The 22,206-nt window shown below is 41.9% G+C and overlaps 1 protein-coding gene across 1 annotated transcript in view; it reads right to left on the bottom strand.

The window, feature by feature from the left end:
* Positions 1 to 22,206, bottom strand: part of PDE6C (phosphodiesterase 6C) — a 45,009-nt gene that overhangs the window by 13,952 nt on the left and 8,851 nt on the right. The window contains exons 2-16 of the mRNA XM_075257427.1: positions 20,385 to 20,537; positions 20,194 to 20,283; positions 19,663 to 19,803; positions 19,023 to 19,097; positions 18,122 to 18,186; positions 17,972 to 18,038; positions 17,176 to 17,223; positions 16,825 to 16,974; positions 15,102 to 15,245; positions 14,957 to 15,022; positions 13,430 to 13,576; positions 5,909 to 6,016; positions 2,330 to 2,439; positions 2,153 to 2,240; positions 842 to 942 (exon numbers count right to left, since the gene is read on the bottom strand). Coding sequence (XP_075113528.1) covers positions 842 to 942; positions 2,153 to 2,240; positions 2,330 to 2,439; positions 5,909 to 6,016; positions 13,430 to 13,576; positions 14,957 to 15,022; positions 15,102 to 15,245; positions 16,825 to 16,974; positions 17,176 to 17,223; positions 17,972 to 18,038; positions 18,122 to 18,186; positions 19,023 to 19,097; positions 19,663 to 19,803; positions 20,194 to 20,283; positions 20,385 to 20,537 — 1,553 coding nt within the window. The remainder of the gene's footprint in view (positions 1 to 841; positions 943 to 2,152; positions 2,241 to 2,329; positions 2,440 to 5,908; positions 6,017 to 13,429; positions 13,577 to 14,956; positions 15,023 to 15,101; positions 15,246 to 16,824; positions 16,975 to 17,175; positions 17,224 to 17,971; positions 18,039 to 18,121; positions 18,187 to 19,022; positions 19,098 to 19,662; positions 19,804 to 20,193; positions 20,284 to 20,384; positions 20,538 to 22,206) is intronic.

Genomic DNA, 22,206 nt, shown 5'->3' with positions numbered 1-22,206 from the left:
ATCAACTCCCATTGCACGGTATGACTTCTTATTAGGTCTAATGACTTGTACAAAGAGGTCAGGATTAGCAAAGAGATTATACAGGCCTGGGATTAACACAGATTTACAAAGCTATCTGGCTCACTCTCTACCTACTACTTTTTGCGTAGGGCCACCAGTAAACGTGATTCCATAATCAACGGCATAGATCCTCGTGTCCACTGCCACCCACCAGTCACCCATACAATTTCCCATATATCCAAGAAACTGTTTCATGTCCTCCCTAGGGAACCGCCAAATATAGTGCAATGGAATGAAAGAGGTCACTAGAAACGTATCATTCACCCTCCATTCCCACCACAGATTATACAATGTGTAGACGACTGTACACGGGTAGGGAAATTACATGACTAATATTTTACATAAGGATCATCCTACACCCCTTCCCTTATGTGCCCGACAATGATATGTAATGAAGTAGTGGTCAATGATGGCTCGGACCACTATATAGATAGGACCTAGATATTTTGAATGGTGGTCTAGTCTCCTGATGTTGGATACATAAGAGGTTAACATTTAGGTTTCTAGACCGGTTTTTAGGAATTTATGCACATTATACAGAAGCCACGTATGACTGTAAGCCTCCGTTTCTTGCGCCATATAGTTAAGGGTTAAGCCTGTTACTGGGTATTGTATATCAGTGGCGTAGCCTTACAAGTCTTGTGTGTTGTGTAAAAACCACTTGTTACTAAACACATTATCTAACCAACTTCACTTGTAACCCTGCCAGCGATCAGCCGGCCTGCGTGTGGTAGCTGGCATCACAGCGTGGCGGCACACGTCCATGGTAACGGGCACTCACTTGAAGTACAATGCCAGGTCGGTAGCGATGATCGCCACTTCAAACAAATGAATCACATTCTCGAATTGTCTCTTGTTCAGATTCTGGAAAATGTTTAAACTCTGAAACAAAAAAAGGTCATCAGAGGACAAAGAATGGACGGCACGATGCCAACCCATAAATCCAACTATAACTACGGCCTGTGCCCAAACAATGGAACGTCTCCGGTGTCTCAATAATACTGGTGCATCTTGGGCAGGTCCATCCACCAGAAGTGAAATCTACGCTGGCCAGGGACTTGCATCTATTGCGCCAGAGGACACAATTATGAGATCTAGTGTAACTAGTAACTGGGGTTGAGCCGATCTTGATTTTCAGGATCGATTTTAAAATCCGATTTCCGATCAGTTTTCATTCAAACCCGATCTCGATCCCAATTCCGATCCCAATTCAAGTCAATGGGATTTTTTTATTAATCGGAGATCGGATTTTAAAAGCAATCCTATTCACTATACAGCATGGAATCTAGCAATTGTTAGAATCCACGCTGTGTAGTGAATCACTAAAGTAGCCAGAAGATTTTTTTTAATCCTCTGGCTACTTAGTCCCCCCTGGTGTCCACTTACCTCCAGAGATGGCTGCTCCGGTGCCTTCCTTCTTCTTTGCCTCGCTGCCGCTCCACGCTGCTCTTCACCCTTCACTGCCCCCTCCCTGCCAGGTTAGGAGAGTGTGAACGGGTTAGGAGAGTGTGGGCGGGTACTGAGAGGGGAGACGTCACGTCTCCCCGCCCTGTACCCGCCCACACTCTCCTAAGCCATAAGCCCCGCCTACCTAGCGCTTTAAACACTAACCTGGGAGGCGGGGCAGCGAGGCAAGAAGAAGGAGGGCACCAGAGCAACCATCTCTAGAGGTAAGTAGCTGCTAGATATGTTTAGTTTAGCCTCCCATTCGAATGAATAGAGGCAGCCGGCGCACAGGGGGTTAAGGCTGTGTGCCGGCTGCTTCCATTCATTCCTATGGAACTGCAGCGGAGCCTTCACACTGAGTATACAGCGTATGTGAAGGCTAAGCAAAGCATTGTGGGAAAAGATCACCGATCTCGATCCCACATAAAAAGATCGTGTTTGGAATTCCGATCGCGATCGTGAAATTTTCTCGATCGCCGATCGGAATCCGATCTTTTCCGAACACGATCGCTCAACCCTACTAATAAGATGGGAATGAGGGGGTCATGTCATATCCTAATAGGATCAGACAAATTACAAAATACCGAAGTGGGAACATTTGGTAACTTTGTGAGGTCAAAATTATTGCAAGAAGTGCTAACTATACCTCGTCTTCCAGCAAGGTTTTACTAAATTCTAAGTGATGTCGCTCCAAAATAGAGGACCCGTGAAGTCTTGCAAGAGGCGCCGCAGATCTGGAAGAAGACAATAGGTCTGTATTACAAGTCCCAACATACCTGGAATTTAACTCTTTCAAAGTAAAAGTCATTAAAACTGCACTTACTTCAATTGGTACAAGTTATTGGTTCCTCTATGGTCGATATCATGGCAGAAAGCAGCAGCCACCATGGCAAAGGCCTCCAGATCAGAATAATATTTCTTGAGTTTACCTGTCTTTTAAAAATGAATGGACTTTATTAAAGAGCGGCCGTCATGAGAATAGTTTTATATATTTCTATAGAAAGATATGATATATACAGTATGTATAACACTATATTGTGGTCATGATCCCCCGGCGTTTAGGTTTCTTAACCAAAATGTTCCTCCCCTTCTAGTCTTTACAGAGTACTGCGTCATGTACGTACTATCAGAAATATAGTCCATGCACTAGTATACTATATATTAGTATAATATACTCTTTGTACTAGTATACTATATACCTGTACAAGTATAATATACTCCATGCACTAGTATACTGTATACTAGTATAATATACTCCATGCACTAGTATGCTATATACTAATATAATATACTCCATGTACTAGTATGCTATATACTAGTATAATATACTCCATGTACTAGTATGCTATATACTAGTATAATATACTCCATGTACTAGTATGCTATATACTAGTATAATATACCCCATGTACTAGTATGCTATATACTAGTATAATATACTCCATGCACTAATCTACTATATACTAGTATAATATACTCCATGCACTAGTATACTATATACTAGTATAATATACTCCATGCACTAGTATGCTATATACTAGTATAATATACTCCATGTACTAGTATGCTATATACTAGTATAATATACTCCATGTACTAGTATGCTATATACTAGTATAATATACCCCATGTACTAGTATGCTATATACTAGTATAATATACTCCATGCACTAATCTACTATATACTAGTATAATATACTCCATGCACTAGTATACTATATACTAGTATAATATACTCCATGCACTAGTATACTATATACTAGTATAATATACTCCATGCACTAGTATACTATATACTAGTATAATATACTCCATGCACTAGTATACTATATACTAGTATAATATGCTTCATGCACTAGTATACTATATACTAGAATAATATACTCCATGCACTAGTCTACTATATACTAGAATAATATACTCCATGCACTAATATACTACATACTAGAATAATATACTCCATGCACTAGTCTACTATATATTAGTATAATATACTCCATGTACTAGTATGCTATATACTAATATAATATACTCCATGTACTAGTATGCTATATACTAGTATAATATACCCCATGTACTAGTATGCTATATACTAATATAATATACTCCATGTACTAGTATGCTATATACTAGTATAATATACTCCATGCACTAGTATACTATATACTAGTATAATATGCTTCATGCACTAGTATACTATATACTAGTATAATATACTCCATGCACTAGTCTACTATATACTAGTATAATATACTCCTTGCACTAGTATACTATATACTAGAATAATATACTCCATGCACTAGTCTACTATATACTAGAATAATATACTCCATGCACTAGTCTACTATATACTAGAATAATATACTCCATGCACTAGTCTACTATATACTAGAATAATATACTCCATGCACTAATATACTACATACTAGAATAATATACTCCATGCACTAGTCTACTATATATTAGTATAATATACTCCATGTACTAGTATGCTATATACTAATATAATATACTCCATGTACTAGTATGCTATATACTAGTATAATATACCCCATGTACTAGTATGCTATATACTAGTATAATATACTCCATGTACTAGTATGCTATATACTAGTATAATATACTCCATGCACTAGTCTACTATATACTAGTATAATATACTCCATGCACTAGTATACTGTATACTAGTATAATATACTCCATGTACTAGTATATTATATACTAGTATAATATATCCCATGCACTAGTATGCTATATACTAGTATAATATACTCCATGCACTAGTATACTATATACTAGTATAATATACTCCATGCACTAGTATACTATATACTAGTATAATATACTCCATGCACTAGTATGCTATATACTAGTATAATATACTCCATGCACTAGTCTACTATATACTAGTATAATATACTCCATGCATTAGTCTACTATATACTAGTATAATATACTCCATGCACTAGTCTACTATATACTAGAATAATATACTCCATGCACTAGTCTACTATATACTAGAATAATATACTCCATGCACTAGTATACTGTATACTAGTATAATATACTCCATGCACGAGTATGCTATATACTAGTATAATATACTCCATGCACTAGTATACTGTATACTAGTATAATATACTCCATGCACTAGTCTACTATATACTAGAATAATATACTCCATGCACTAGTATACTAGATACTAGTATAATATACTCCATGCACTAGTCTACTATATACTAGAATAATATACTCCATGCACTAGTATACTGTATACTAGTATAATATACTCCATGCACGAGTATGCTATATACTAGTATAATATACTCCATGCACTAGTATACTGTATACTAGTATAATATACTCCATGCACTAGTCTACTATATACTAGAATAATATACTCCATGCACTAGTATACTAGATACTAGTATAATATACTCCATGCACTAGTCTACTATATACTAGTATAATATACTCCATGCACTAGTCTACTATATACTAGAATAATATATTCCATGCACTAGTATACTAGATACTAGTATAATATACTCCATGCACTAGTCTACTATATACTAGAATAATATACTCCATGTACTAGTATACTGTATACTAGTATAATATACTCCATGCACGAGTATGCTATATACTAGTATACTGTATACTAGTATAATATACTCCATGCACTAGTATACTATATACTAGTATAATATGCTTCATGCACTACTACGCAATAACAAATGTAAAAGCTATATAATAAATCTATAGGTTCCACTGTATACTCAGGACTTGATCGAGGTTTACAGAGGCCACAGGTGGGGGGGGGGGTCCTTTGTCCTTTATTTTTGTAAGGATGGAAAGGGAAGGTAATATTGCTATAATATCTCCCTATATAATGATGCAAGTGACTAATACGAGAACTGTTAGGACCAATGCACACAACCATGTCAGATGACACTTGGTGTGACATCTACCTGTCATACGATTGTATTCCGTCATGCATTCACATCTATGGGGCTTCTGGATCCATTCCGTTCCGATACACAATGGACCTGAAAGCCCCATACACGTGAATGCATCAGGGAATGCACTAGATGATAAACTCGGCCCCAATTCAGATGCATACTCGGTCATGTGCATGGGCCCTTATTGCCCATAAGATAATATATTCCTTAGGCCAATCTTATAGACTCTATCAGACCTGACTAAAGTTCTAAGACAAACTAATAGAGTTGACAGATCATTTATTAGAATCTCTGTCATTATATTCATAGTTACCAACAAAATTCAGGGAGATTTTAGCTTTTAACTCCTGTTGCGGCCAAAGTCACTGTGTAGCCCTAGCCTTCCTCATACATTTCCAGGAGAAGTTACAGAGGAACAAGACACCTGAAACATTACATACCATTAGCAGGGTAAACATTGTTTGTCCCACGTTAAATCCATGCCGCCAATTGTGATAGGTTATGTCCCGGTAGCCTTTTCTTACTGTATACATCCATTTTGTCAAGACCTAGTAAGAAAGATATATATGACTAGTGTTTAAGTTTAGGTAGCTGTACCCATTATTGTCAAAAAGACTTACAATCCCAGAACCCTAGATCGCTACGGTACATTGAGTCCTGTCTCCTGACTAGGTCTGAGATTTGAAATCCATCCGAACCAAGTACTTCAGCTGAATTTCTTGGGCCAGACTTCTGCTGTGGTTCTTGGCCAAGATTAAATTTGTACCTGGTCTTAAATATAATATACTCTGGGATCGTGGGCTTCTATCTATTGTACTCTGGGATCGTGGGCCTCCACCTATTGTACTCTGGGATCATGGGCCTCCACCTATTATACTCTGGGATCGTGGGCCTCCACCTATTATACTCTGGGATCGTGGGCCTCCACCTATTGTACTCTGGGATCATGGGCCTCCACCTATTATACTCTGGGATCGTGGGCCTCAACCCATTGTACTCTGGGATCATGGGCCTCCATCTATTATACTCTGGGATCGTGGGCCTCAACCCATTGTACTCTGGGATCGTGGGCCTCCACCTATTATACTCTGGGATCGTGGGCCTCCATCTATTATACTCTGGGATCGTGGGCTTCCACCTATTGTACTCTGGGATCGTGGGCCTCCACCTATTGAACTCTGAGATCGTGGGCCTCCACCTATTGTACTCTGGGATCATGGGCCTCCATCTATTATACTCTGGGATCGTGGGCTTCCACCTATTGAACTCTGAGATCGTGGGCCTCCACCTATTGAACTCTGAGATCGTGGGCCTCCACCTATTGTACTCTGGGATCGTGGGCCTCTACCTATTGTACTCTGGGATCATGGGCCTCCATCTATTATACTCTGGGATTGTGGGCCTCAACCCATTGTACTCTGGGATCATGGGCCTCCACCTATTATACTCTAGGATCGTGGGCCTCCACCTATTGTACTCTGGGATCGTGGGCCTCTACCTATTGTACTCTGGGATCATGGGCCTCCATCTATTATACTCTGTGATCGTGGGCCTCCACCCATTGTACTCTGGGATCGTGGGCCTCCACTCATTGTACTCTGGGATCGTGGGCCTCCACCTATTGTACTCTGGGATCATGGGCCTCCATCTATTATACTCTGGGATTGTGGGCCTCAACCCATTGTACTCTGGGATCATGGGCCTCCACCTATTATACTCTGGGATCGTGGGCCTCCATCTATTATACTCTGGGATTGTGGGCTTCCACCTATTGTACTCTGGGATCATGGGCCTCCACCTATTGTACTCTGGGATCGTGGGCCTCTACCTATTGTACTCTGGGATCATGGGCCTCCATCTATTATACTCTGGGATTGTGGGCCTCAACCCATTGTACTCTAGGATCATGGGCCTCCACCTATTATACTCTGGGATCGTGGGCCTCCACCTATTGTACTCTGGGATCGTGGGCCTCTACCTATTGTACTCTGGGATCATGGGCCTCCATCTATTATACTCTGTGATCGTGGGCCTCCACCCATTGTACTCTGGGATCGTGGGCCTCCACTCATTGTACTCTGGGATCGTGGGCCTCCACCTATTGTACTCTGGGATCATGGGCCTCCATCTATTATACTCTGGGATTGTGGGCCTCAACCCATTGTACTCTGGGATTATGGGCCTCCACCTATTATACTCTGGGATCGTGGGCCTCCACCCATTGTACTCTGGAATCGTGGGCCTCCACCTATTATACTCTGGAATCGTGGGCCTCCACCTATTATACTCTGTGATCGTGGGCCTCCATCTATTATACTCTGTGATCGTGGGCCTCCATCTATTATACTCTGGGATCGTGGGCTTCCACCTATTGTACTCTGGGATCATGGGCCTCCACCTATTGTACTCTGGGATCATGGGCATCCACCTATTATACTCTGTGATCGTGGGCCTCCATCTATTATACTCTGGGTTCGTGGGCCTCTACCTATTGTACTCTGGGATTGTGGGCCTCAACCCATTGTACTCTGGGATCATGGGCCTCCACCTATTATACTCTGGGATCGTGGGCCTCCACTCATTGTACTCTGGGATCGTGGGCCTCCATCTATTATACTCTGGGATCATGGGCCTCCACCTATTGTACTCTGGGATCATGGGCCTCCACCTATTATACTCTGGGATCGTGGGCCTCCACTCATTGTACTCTGGGATCGTGGGCCTCCATCTATTATACTCTGGGATCATGGGCCTCCACCTATTATACTCTGGGATCATGGGCCTCCACCTATTATACTCTGGGATCGTGGGCCTCCACTCATTGTACTCTGGGATCGTGGGCCTCCATCTATTATACTCTGGGATCATGGGCCTCCACCTATTGTACTCTGGGATCATGGGCCTCCACCTATTATACTCTGGGATCGTGGGCCTCCATCTATTATACTCTGGGATCGTGGGCCTCCATCTATTATACTCTGGGATCGTGGGCCTCCATCTATTATACTCTGGGATCATGGGCCTCCACCTATTATACTCTGGGATCATGGGCCTCCATCTATTATACTTTGGGATCGTGGGCTTCCACCTATTGAACTCTGAGATCGTGGGCCTCCACCTATTGTACTCTGGGATCGTGAGCCTCCATCTATTATACTCTGGGATCGTGGGCTTCCACCTATTGTACTCTGGGATCATGGGCCTCCATCTATTATACTCTGGGATCGTGAGCCTCCACCTATTGTACTCTGGGATCGTGGGCCTCCACCTATTGTACTCTGGGATCGTGGGCCTCCATCTATTATACTCTGGGATCGTGGGCTTCCACCTATTGTACTCTGGGATCGTGGGCCTCCATCTATTATACTCTGGGATCGTGAGCCTCCACCTATTGTACTCTGGGATCGTGGGCCTCCATCTATTATACTCTGGGATCGTGGGCCTCCACCTATTGTACTCTGGGATCGTGGGCCTCCACTCATTGTACTCTGGGATCGTGGGCCTCCATCTATTATACTCTGGGATCGTGGGCCTCAACCCATTGTACTCTGGGATCGTGGGCCTCCACCTATTATACTCTGGGATCGTGGGCCTCCACCCATTGTACTCTGGGATCGTGGGCCTCCACCTATTATACTCTGGGATCGTGGGCCTCCACCTATTATACTCTGGGATCGTGGGCCTCCATCTATTATACTCTGGGATCGTGGGCCTCCATCTATTATACTCTGGGATCGTGGGCTTCCACCTATTGTACTCTGGGATCATGGGCCTCCACCTATTGTACTCTGGGATCGTGGGCCTCCATCTATTGTACTCTGGGATCATGGGCCTCCATCTATTATACTCTGGGATCGTGGGCTTCCACCTATTGTACTCTGGGATCGTGGGCCTCCACTCATTATACTCTGGGATCGTGGGCCTCCATCTATTATACTCTGGGATCGTGGGCTTCCACCTATTGTACTCTGGGATCATGGGCCTCCACCTATTATACTCTGGGATTGTGGGCCTCCACCCATTGTACTCTGGGATCGTGGGCCTCCACCTATTATACTCTGGGATCGTGGGCCTCCACCTATTATACTCTGGGATCGTGGGCCTCCATCTATTATACTCTGTGATCGTGGGCCTCCATCTATTATACTCTGGGATCGTGGGCCTCCACTCATTGTACTCTGGGATCGTGGGCCTCCATCTATTATACTCTGGGATCGTGGGCCTCCACTCATTGTACTCTGGGATCGTGGGCCTCCATCTATTATACTCTGGGATCGTGGGCTTCCACCTATTGTACTCTGGGATCGTGGGCCTCCACCTATTATACTCTGGGATCGTGGGCCTCCATCTATTATACTCTGTGATCGTGGGCCTCCATCTATTATACTCTGGGATTGTGGGCCTCCACTCATTGTACTCTGGGATCGTGGGCCTCCATCTATTATACTCTGGGATCGTGGGCCTCCACTCATTGTACTCTGGGATCGTGGGCCTCCATCTATTATACTCTGGGATCGTGGGCCTCCATCTATTATACTCTGGGATCGTGGGCCTCCATCTATTATACTCTGGGATCGTGAGCCTCCACCAATTGTATGGTATAATGTAGCAGCCATTTTAGATCACCTTTTTAGATCAGTTTCGAGAAAAAACAAACTCTTGTCTACAAGTCTTATACAAACCTATGCGTCTCCATGGTAACAGACTACACGATTGTGTTATCTGGCCCAACAAACTTATGTTTTCAAGAGTTAGGGGATGTATAATGCAGAATTAGATCAGAAAGGGTTTGTTTTGTAACCATAGACATCTAATCGTGCCTAGGAGCTATACACGAAGCCTGATAAGGTGTTTTTCAGTCTATTATCAAAGTTGCTCCATAAATATCGGTTGGGAAGGCGGAAATTTTTTGTGTGTTTTTCAGGTTGCCTTTTCTCCAGGCTATTTCAGAATTGATTCTAACTCTCATTTTTGGCTCGGTGTATAAACATTAGGCAGAGGATAAAGTCACATCCCAGGGCTTGCAGAAATCTGATTATTTGGATCATGTAGCTGCCGATCCCTGTCCTGGAGCCATCATTTGTGAATAGCTTTGGCTGGTTGTTAAATAGCATTTGACAAACCTTCTTTTTCATTCAATGTAAATTAAAACAAGAAGCAGAACATATAGTAAGTTAAAGGGGTATTCCCAGACTGTAATACTGATAGCCCAGCCTTATCATAGACCTTAAAGGGGACTTTTCACCTGTCTCCACCAACTCCAGCTCTTTGTGGTCTTTAAAAGGAGCTTCTGCACTGAATCCAACACAGCTGGAGTTTGTTCTCTAGACCCCACCATTCCTGAGCAATCAGTGTTGATACTTTGAGCACATCATATGCTAACTAGTCAAGTGGGCGGTCCCAGGTTGTCTGCTTCAGATCAGCACCGCCTACCTGACAGTACTAATCTTAATTAGCATATTAGGTGTTGAAAATAATAGCATTAATTACTGGGGAACAGTGGGGGTAGAGAAAAAATTCCAAATCATTGGAGCGGGGCCTATTGAGGGATACAAAGAGTAGGAGTTGGTCAAGGTGGTGAAAGGTTCTCTTTAATATCTGACAGTGGGGATTTTACTCCCATTGTGATTGCGTCTCAGGCCCGGTTCACATCTGCATTTGGTATTCCGTTCGGGGAGTCCCAGAGCTGAATACTGAATGCATTAAAGGGGCTCTATCAGCAAAATCATGCTGCTAGAGCCCCACATATGCGTGAATAGCCTTTAAAAAGGCTATTCAGGCACCGTAAATGTTATATTAAACTAGCCTTTTTAAAGGCTATTCACGCATATGTGGGGCTCTAGCAGCATGATTTTGTTGATAGAGCCCCTTTAATAAGGGGTTAGCTAATAAACCACATGGACCCCATAGACTATAATGGGGTCTGTGTGGTTTCCACAAGAAACATATGGAGATAAAAGTGCTACTTGCAATTTGTGTAACCCCCCATTGTTGACCTGCCAGACTATAGCAAGTTTACCAGGAAGGTTGAAAATTGCAATCTTGGGTACAGAAACTATTACAATAATCATCTGTGAGTGAAATCTTCCCATAGACAGTCTATAAAGGAAAAGAACTGGATTTGCAAAATATTCACTTTAGCAGGGACTGGGTCACATGACCATCAGCCCTATGAGGGAGAGGAAGGGGAGACTGTCATGGTGGAGCTGTGAGGAGGAGTGGGGGATAAAGAAGGGGAATCCTCTGTGTGATCTGGGAGCAGATTCTGACAGACTGTTTTATCATCTCTGAGGGGAAGGAGAAAAGACTCCTCCATTTTAGCAGCAGAGAGAAAGAGAGTTAGTCAGACTCCTACAGTGTCACCTGAGGTACAGTGAGAGCAGTCGCCATTTTACCTCAGGTAACCCCAGAGATAGAGTCTCCTCCATTTTGTTTTTTGAGCTATTTGCTATTAACCCCCAGAGATCTCCCATCAGGGGTGAAAAGACCAGAGCTAATATAACAGTGAGCTGAGGACTAAGAGAAATGACTGCTGGACACCGCCATTATCCTATGTGTGAGGAGAAAGCCCAGAGCTAAGCTTCACTATCACAGTTTGTCATATCACAACATATACCATTAAAAAACTCATTTTAAAGCAAGTCCTCTTAGGAGCAGGCCTTCAGTCATAACAATGTCCTCCTTAAAGGGATTCTATCCTTAAAAAACTAAAACCACGTAGGAATAGCCTTTATAAAGGCCATTCATCTCTTCCCTTTATCTTGAAGATCCGCACCACCATTTTTGAATTTTGTCTTCCTTATGCACATGGGGCGTTCCTTCAGCACATTTTGTCATCTATCCAGCGCCGCGTTTCTTCTGCTCTGTCGGCCATTATCCTCCTCTTCTTACAGGAGACCACCACGAAATGGCCGCCGGAACAGTGGACTGCCCATGTTCCGTCACCATTTTGCAGGAGTCTCCTACACAAGACTACCACAAAATAGCCGACGGACATGCGCAGTCAGCTGTTCCGCTGGCCATTTTGCGGTGGTCTCCAGTAAGAAGAGGACGGACAGAGCAAAAGAAAGGGGGTGTAAGATGGATGACAAGCTGTGCTGAGGGAACGACCCCCCCCCCCCCCCTGTGTTTTCTAACCACAAATAGCATAAAGAGGACAAAAGACAAAATTCAAAAACGGCGGAGCAACCCTTCGAGATAAAGGGAAGAGATTATGAATAGCTTTTATGAAGGCTATTCCTACATGGTTTTAGTTTAACAGAAGTTTTTTTTCAATGATAGAATCCTTTCAAGGAGGACATTGCAACTGGTTAATTCTATTATGACTGAAGACCTGCTCCTAAGGGCCCATTCACACGGAGTAAAATGGCGCGGATTCTGGCGCGACTCCACTCGAATCCTACGTGGGATTGCCGCCAGAATCCACACAGTAAAAAACCCTCCCCATAGAACTCTATGGGGAGACTTTTTTTTTTACCATGCAGATTCTGGCGGCAATCCCGCGTGGGTTCCACGCGGAGTCGTGCCAGAATCTGTGCCATTTTACTCTGTGTGAATGGATCCTAAGAGGACTTTTTATTTTCCCTCTCTCCTGAACTCACTTAGGGAAGGTTCATACCTGCGCCCAGTCTCCGCTTTGCGGGTTTCATTGGTGGACAATCTGAAGGACTTCATACATATTAGATAATGGGATTATTGATTTAAATTGATCCTATTCATAACGCAGTTGGTGTTGCATTAAATTTTATGTGCACTGTGGTCTACTAAGTGGAATTATTTATAAGAAAGCATGGACAATGTCTTCTCCAAGATCACGGATTCTCCTAATATATCTACAATTTTCTTAAGAATTTCCAGGATGATTTTATGTGTTTTACGTTAGGTTTCCAAAGAAAACCCTCAAATTCTAATGTAATAAATAATAAATCAGGACAATAAGTAAGCAGTATCCAGTCCGTTACCTCTGCAGGCACCTTAAACTTGTCCACGGCGTTTAGTTCTACAAAGAGCCGTATGCCACTCTTGATAAGCTCGTGTTCGGACACCGGCAGGTCACTAAAGTGGAATTCGTAGAGTTCCAGCGCCGCTGGGTCTGGCAGCTCCTCTTTCTGTTCAAAAGAAGATAAACACTTGTCAGCAGATGGATCTTATTAGTCGGGTCTAAGACTTATCATAACCTATGGATTTGTTTTCCAAAGGAGTGTCGCTGCTTTTATAGGCTATTTGATGCAACAGCACAAAAACATCCACAATGTGTTAGAGTGATGTGCTGAGAAGAATACTGTACGTCTGTGCCAAAATCGTGTTACACAGTAGATGTTGATAAGATTTAATGTACTGCATATCTAGTTTACATTTCTATTCTTATCCACCAGGTTTCATTTCCTTAAAGCGTCAGCGCAAGGAAAATGAAGAATTGTACAGTTTCCAATGGCATCAATAGGTTGTTCGTGCAATGCAGGACCTCCAGAGAGAGATGTTCCTGATAGGGGTGAGCGATTGGGATCGGGAAAGATCGGATTCCGATCGGCGATCGAGCAAATGTCACGATCGGGATCGGCTGGAAAACTATCAAAAATCGGATTTTGAAATCTCAAGATCGGCTCAATCCTACTGTATATATAATATACAATTAGGGTTGAGCGATCGGGATCGAGAAAGATCGGATCGGCAATCGAGCAAATTTCACAATCGGGAACAGCTGGAAAATGATTTTAAAATCGATCCTGAAATCTCAAGATCGTCTCAGTTCCTGGTAGTTTCTGGAGAAACTACTCTGTCTAATAACTCTAATTCTAAATTTATAATGGGGTATTTATCAACCAGACATACCCTTGAAAGGGGTTGTTACATTAAAGACTTACAATATCTTCTATTCACAGAATAGGGGATAAATTTGAGATCATGGGGGTCCTATCGCTAGGTCCACCAGTGATCAGGAGAATGCACCGACACTTCATTCACATGGAAAATGAACTTCCTATGGCACCATATAGTAGCCACAAGGAGGCATGACCCCAAAAGAAGCTCTTGCAAGCTCTTTAGTATAGTTCCAGCTTAAAAGGGAACAATCATGACCGCCACCAACTCCAACTATTTGCATATTTCAGTAGTTGCCTCTCCACTGATTCCATTGCAGTTGGAATTTTTTCTCTAGCCCCCACCATTCCTAAATCAGTGCTGTTATTTTTAGCACCCAGGTAGAGATGAGCGAGTACTGTTCGAAACGGCAGTTTCGAATAGCACGCACCCATAGGAATGCATGGAGCCGGCCGGCACACAGACGGGCCGGCGTCCTGCCGCTTAACCCCCTGCGTGCCGTCTGCGTCCATTCATTCCTATGGGTGCGTGCTATTCGAAACTGCCGTTTTGAACAGTACTCGCTCATCTCTACACCCAGTATGTTACATATTTTCCCTGATGGGGTGAGGATGGAAAACGAGATAATATCTGACCCATCTGCTGTCATGTTCTTGCAAGCATCTTACCAATATCTTCACAAGCTCTTTCGGCTCACAGTCGTCCACGTTCTTATTTAACTTTTCTTTTGTTTTCTAAAAAGCAGACATTATTTCGGTTAGACGTCACACTTCAATCTTCCTCCAAACTAAAGAACAACCTGAAGACATTTACCAGAATAGACTGGAGTTCATTGGGCGTGCACTTCATCTGGTACATCAGCATCTCCTGGGCAATGTCTTTTCTGTTTTCTAGTTTATTCATTTTGTCATATGTGTCAGTGTTTAATACCGACCATCCTAAAAACTGGGTCAGGGTCTGGAATAGAAAAGATTTTATGTCACAAAGTAATATCTTATGTGTGTCTATGTTCAGCCCACCCAGTGCTTGTGTGGTGTGTCGCGTCCAGTCAAGGCGCTTGATAGTATGTCACAATATTGTATTGAATTGGTTTCATTAGAAATTGGAGTCCTTAAAAAGGACCTTTCATGGTTTGGGCCCAGGCAGTTCTATATACTGCTGGAAAGCCAACAGTGCGCTGAATTCGGCGCACTGTCGGCTTTCCCGATCTGTGCCCGGGTGAAGAGCTAGTGGTACCGGTACCGTAGCGCTTTACAGTCAGAAGGGCGTTTCTGACTATAGAACTGCCCCAAACTATGAAAGGTCCTCTTTTTCATCACCTGGGGCACAGGCGATTTTATATACCGCTAGAAAGTCGACAGTGCGCTGAATTCAGCACACTGTTTTGTTTCATGAGCTGTGCCCCACGTGAAGAGCTATCACGGTACCATAGCTCATCACCGTCAGAAGGGCGTTCCTGGCAATCAGTCAGGAACGCCCTTCACCACAGCAGCGCCTATAGTGCTGTACTGTGAGAGCGGGGAGGAACGCCCCCTCCCCTCCTGATAATACTCGTCTATGGACAAGTACTGTGAGGGGAGGGGGTGTTCCTCACTGCTTGGAGATTGGACAACACGTAGCTACTAGGGTTGAGCGATCGGGATCGGAAAAGATTGGATTCCGATCGGCGATCGAGTAAATTTCACGATCGAGATCGGAATTCCGACCCGATCTTTTCCAGTGGGATCGAGATTGGAGGTTATCTCAAGATCGGCTCAACCCCAAAAGTGACTTTTCCCATAGAAAAGCATTGACTAGGGTTGAGGATCGGGATTGGAAAAGATCGGATTCCGATCGTCGATCGAGCAAATTTCACGATCGGAATCGAGATCGGCCTGAAAATGATTGAAAATCAGATTTTAAAATCGATCTTGAAATCTCAAGATCGGCTCAACCCTAGTAGCTACTACTACTAATCTTCAGTTATCATGACCTAAATTAGAAGGGGTCTTGTGTCATTGTAGTGACCATAGTAGGTTTTCTTCCTCTGTATAACATGTGTTTTTAACTTTTTGAATAAAACGGATTTTTAATGGTTACTAGAGATGAGCAAACCGTAATCAACCCAAATTTTCAAAAAGTTTCAGGTTTGATCTGAACCAGTGGCTCTTCGTTTCATAACTGCATTGCAGTAAATGCTATATTAACTCTTTACTACATTTCAATACAGTCATAAAACTGAGATTCATGGTAAGGTTCCAGCCATGACCACCATCACAAATATCTGAGCCAATATAAGCACGTCATCTATATCAGTATCTATCTATCTATCTATCTATCTATCTATCTATCTATCTATCTGTCTGTCTGTCTGTCTGTCTGTCTGTCTGTCTGTCTGTCTGTCTATCTATATCAGTATCTATCTATCTATATATCATCTATCTCCTATCTATCTATCTATCTATCTATCTATCTATCTTTCTAATTAAGTAATGTATAAAATAATAATAATAATGTATCTAGATATGGATGTACGGTAGCGGAGTTATCTCCTTACTTCTGTGATTTGCTCATCATACTCATCAAATGGTCTCCCGTCCTTCCTGTTGTAGAAGGTAGCCACGCCCACAATCTCCTCCTTTTTGTTCACGATGGGAAGGGACAAGACATTTTTAATAGCCCATCCTGTCTCATCCACCGGCCCTTTCTAAAAAGACAAAACAAACTGATATTTTATTGTTTTGACAGCAACATACTCTATAGATAAAGGACCAACAGCAGGGAATATACTGATGTATGTATGTGGGATGTATGTGCAGTCTCTATATGATCACTCATGGCTCTGAACCTTTATCTCAGTAATGTGAAAATAGACTTATAAGCAAAATAAAGGAAATACATTTCTTACCTGAAATTTAAAGTATTCATCTGCGGGGGCATTCATCATGTTGCAAATCTGGTATGTGAGAAAATAACATAAAGTAAGTGATCACTAGGATAACCTTTATGGAGTTCACCATCTAAATATATATGTTTTTGGAAAATGTGATTTTAAGTATACGCTATCATAAAACAGTCTCTTCTTACCTACTTAGAGGGGGTTTGCCAAGACTTTAAAATTGACATCAAATTACGAGAAGTCTAACCCCTTTCAAAGCTGCGATATATAAGAACTGGTACAGCCCTGTACACTGTGTAGTAGCCAAGAAACATACTGCAAGCTCAGTCCTATTCAAGTGGGACTACCGTTGCAGTACCTTTACTGGTCACTACACAGTGTATGGCGCTATGCTCATTCCAAATACATTGCAGCTTCTTTGAACAACTGATGAGCAGGGGTGCCAGGAGTCATAGCCTTGTTAATATGATACTTATCGCCTATCTTTAAGGATAGGCCATTAATTTTTAATCCATGCAATATCCCTTTAATACGAATGTCAAAAAACTTAATTCTACCGCTCTGGTTCCTAATGCCCTCCTACAATTAAACATTAATACAAAAAGAGGGGAATTGATAAACTTTTTTTTAGCCCTAACCTAAGCACTAGCCCTAACCCTTACCCAGCTCCTTACAAATCCACAAGCAGTATGCCATCAGATTTCAGGTATGAATAAGGAAGAGACTGCTTATGTAATAATGTTATATAGATGCAGACCCTACAAATTATATCCCTGAATAATGTATAATGGGAAATGCAACTTACAAATCCATTTTCAGCAACATAGGTGGGCAGTCCGCTCACAAGAGACCAATGATCCTCAGGGGGTGTGCTATAGTAGATAAAACATAACAAGAGTAAATGTAGCGTAATGAACACTAACACTCATTATGGTGCAAGGGCTTAATGTCTTACGGGATGACTTTGATTTCTTCTTTCCCATGTAAAAGATAATCAATAATCTTGTAAAAAATAACTTCCTGAGCAAGAAAGAGAAAGAGCACTTGAGTTTTGCTCATGAAAACTTATGAAAACAATAAAAGCAATAAAATAAGATTATTTCAGCATTTGACAATTATAATCTAGGACAGTGGTCTGTAATCTTTGATTCTCCACATACTGTAGGCCCCTTAAAAGGGTTATCCAGGGAGTTCATATTACCTTAAGTCATCCGGTGAACTCTTGATGATGGACCTGGGGTCATGTTATCGGAACCAGTCCATGACCACTGGGTCACTCTGCCCCCTCCTTCCTCCCTGATTTCACAGTTAATTACATGTGTCATGGGGATGACTATAGTAAAGGGAGACTGAATAGCACAGGTACCTGTGATATCAAGAGAGGGGGTGAAGCAACCAGGGTTTGGAGGATAGTTCAGATCCCATGACCCAATGGTCCGAACCAGACTGGAACACCCAGGTCCATCATTAAGAATCTGCCGGATAAATTACGGTAAGTACACGCCTCCTGCAGTAACCGCTGGAAAATGCCTGTCTGGTGGCAGAAACAAGTCAGCTGTTTGCCAAGAGATGACTATCGGTCCTGGTCATGTGATGATCACACAAGTGCAGAACTGACTATAGTTACAGTATATGTATCAGAGCTGTGTCTTGTAATGGGCCTTTCAGTTGTAGGATCATTATGTGACCAGGATAAACTTTCCATCTTGAAAGGTAAAGAATGAACATTCCTACTAAATGAAATCAAGCAGAGATCTTCAGATCTATATTACAAAATTGCAAAAATAGATTAAAAATAAAATATCCCTAGACATGCATGTGCTCTATTTGTAGCATAGAACAAAGGCCTTACAAACCCTTCCATCAGGGGTCTTTGGTCCTTTATAAGGTGGTACTTCTCCTAGTAAGATTGGCCATTGTTCGTAGAACTCCTAAATGGAAGACAAAGAAAAGGAAAAGAAAATTTATGTAGTCTGATAGCCACATTTATTAAAACATTAAGGTAGAGGGTCTGGTCTGGGGGCGGATTAATGTATATGTCTGTATGTCTGAGGTCTAGATAACTTTTGGGTCTGGCCTGGATTAACTAAGAGATTTGGTGTTAGGATTAACTTAGAAATTTGGCCTGGGGCGTAGAATGGACTGCAGAACATAGGGCTAAAAATGGTTGGGAAGCGAATTCTGGAGTTGTAGGGAGAAGGTGTTATAATGTTCTGGGCTAGAGGGATGTGAAAGGAAAGAGAACAACCAAAAGTAGAGAAGGTGTCACCCGTCACTCCCTGGATTTATTGTTATGTTGCCTACCATTAACTACATCTGATCAGTTCTGTATTCTCCTGCAGCATGATGATGTTGTATAGAACTGGTATCCAACCGCTACATAGTCACTCTATGGTGGTATGAGTCTTTGTATGGTGGTTACCTATCCCTGAGGGGGTCTAACTATTCCTGTTATTGAGTTGATGATCATATTCATAGTAAACCTGTAGAAGTCACCTTTTCTTTTGTCATATCCAGCAATGCTACAGAGTAGCGGTCACAGTTCAGATATATCCTGACGGTGTAGAGCGCTTTGTGAAACTGACGCTCAATGTCAGTAAGTTCCTCAAACACTTTGTTGGCGCACCAAAGCAGGATCTGTGAAGAGGAAACATAATCAGTAGTCGCTGTTACACGCAAGACAAAAACCACCGTCCTGATCAAAATCAGCTTCATGTGTTTTTCTAGGTTTTACCTACACTTAGTCATGATATATTTTGTAGAGATACCCCTGTATTTTATGGTTATACTTCCAATAAACAGAGGCAGGACTACAATATTGGCCTCCACACGGTACACAAACCTTTTTTTTTTGCCACCACAGGGTATACAACACTCTTTTTCTGGCACTCACACGATATACGGCTTATTTGGCACCCCACATTATATATAATCCCCTTTTTTTGCTCTCCCCAGTATATGGTCCCACGCAAAAACGGGGAGAACATACATTCTCCTTGAGGATCTTGTGCTTGGCTAACTACTTACCTGACTTTTCCTGGATTCAACATTATGAAGGTAGTTGACATGGTAGTTTTTAAGGACAATTGATATAAAATCCAAATATTTGGTGAAGACCTGCAACAGTGGTAAAAATATACACCATATATAATACATGAGTATATTACATGGCTGTATAATACTTTTATAATAAAGCATAAATGATTTTGATATCTTACCGCTTCATCTTCCTTAGTAAAGGCTGTGTCGTTCTGTTTGTTAAGAGCCATTATGACCGCTAGAACCTCCTTTCCGTGCATAATGGGTGTTGCCAGTAGATTGTTGGTGGTAAAGCCGGTCTGCTTGTCCACAAAGTCAGAAAAGTGGGTGTTCTGCGGAGAGACACACTCATGTTTCAGTATAATAATAGTAACTGTGTTCAGGCATGGCGGTGAGATCAGTCCAGGAGGTATTGATTTGTAAAGGTCCTACAAAAGTGTTAGGCACATTTTTGTATCGGCCTCACGGTTAGGTTGAATGTGTTGTACAAATGATACTGTTGAAACTTGACCCCAATATAATATTACATTTTCACTTTTGGTAGTATTCATGGAGAATCACAACTCCAGGATCACGACATCCACATTTTTGATGGGAGGAAATTGGTACGTTATAATAATTCCTAAATAACTGTATGCTGTACTGTCTATAGAAGGTCACTATTCTGTCCAAACAGAAGTACAATAAGTGCAGTGCCAATATAATATGGTCATAACATACTGAGATAATACTGCCAAACTGTGAGCATATAACTGGTAGAAAAAGAGACTGACTGGCTAAAATAACCCCAAATAGTTAGCTTTAAGAACGTCATAGGTCATGTCACTTCTTTTTTTCAGTAGCGGAAGGGAATCCGCTAGTGGAAAAACGAACGCTAGCAGTGCCCATAGGACTCTATTGAATGGAGGCAGATTTGGAGGCGATTTCCACGTCCAAATTCCGCGCCATAGGCCCCGTGTGAACGAGCCCATAGGGGACAGATTACCAGGTGTCCAACACATTTCATCATTATCTGTTTCCTAAAAAATCTTGGATGACCCGATAATGCTACAAGTGTGAGATATCAGGGCCAGGGTTGAACTATTTAGAAATCCTGCATAAATACAGACTCAGACTAGGCGCCTAAATAAATACAGACTAAGTACAGACCCATAAATAATCACAGCCCCCTCCCTAGAATACAAGCTCCATAATAAAACATCACAGAATGAATACATACCTTGGAATGTCTACAGAACCCCCAAACAACTAAAGACTCCAGATTAGACCCCCAAATAAATGTATATCTCTGGTACAACTCCAGACTATAAACCACTAAAACACCATAGACCCCATAATAAAAATAAACCCCACAATAAGTACAGACCCCAAAATAAATACAGACCCCCAATTATAAACCAAATCAGACCTCCTATCCCAGAACAGACCAGACCAAAATAAATATGTTCCCTAAAATTAATGCATTAGATTCCAGATTAGACCCCATAATACCGACCCCTATGTAAATTTATACCCCAGAAGAAAAGCACAACCCTATACCAACACCTAAACAAATGTAAACCCCAAAATTAGACAGATGGAGATGTTTTTTGGTTTTTTTTCTTCATTGTACTACATAGTGTTAGATTGTGTTACATAATGTTACATTGTGATACACAGTGTTATGTTATGTTACATAGTGTTAGATTGTGTTACATTGTGTTAAAAAGTGTAACAGCTGGTTCTCTCTTTCACTGTGGAACTTTGTAGTTCATTCACTTGAGGACCTGCACAGGTATGGTCATTTGATTTTGTGTGTAGGGCCTTTTGAAGCGAGAGGACCTGTACAGACATGGCCATGTGATCATACTTGAGCAGGTCTTTCAAATGTTATGCACATAGTTGAGATCAAAAGTTGGTTCAAATCTGCAACCTTAACCTAACCATCTAAAACCTCAACCCTATTGTGGCCCTATCCATCTATAACCTTAACCCTATTGTGGCCCTATCCATCTATAACCT

The sequence above is a fragment of the Leptodactylus fuscus genome, chromosome 10, assembly GCF_031893055.1.
Source record: "Leptodactylus fuscus isolate aLepFus1 chromosome 10, aLepFus1.hap2, whole genome shotgun sequence".
Classification (NCBI taxonomy): Eukaryota; Metazoa; Chordata; class Amphibia; order Anura; family Leptodactylidae; genus Leptodactylus; species Leptodactylus fuscus.
Note: the sequence above shows the minus strand (reverse complement) of the source record. Positions and strands in the feature narration are given on the sequence as shown.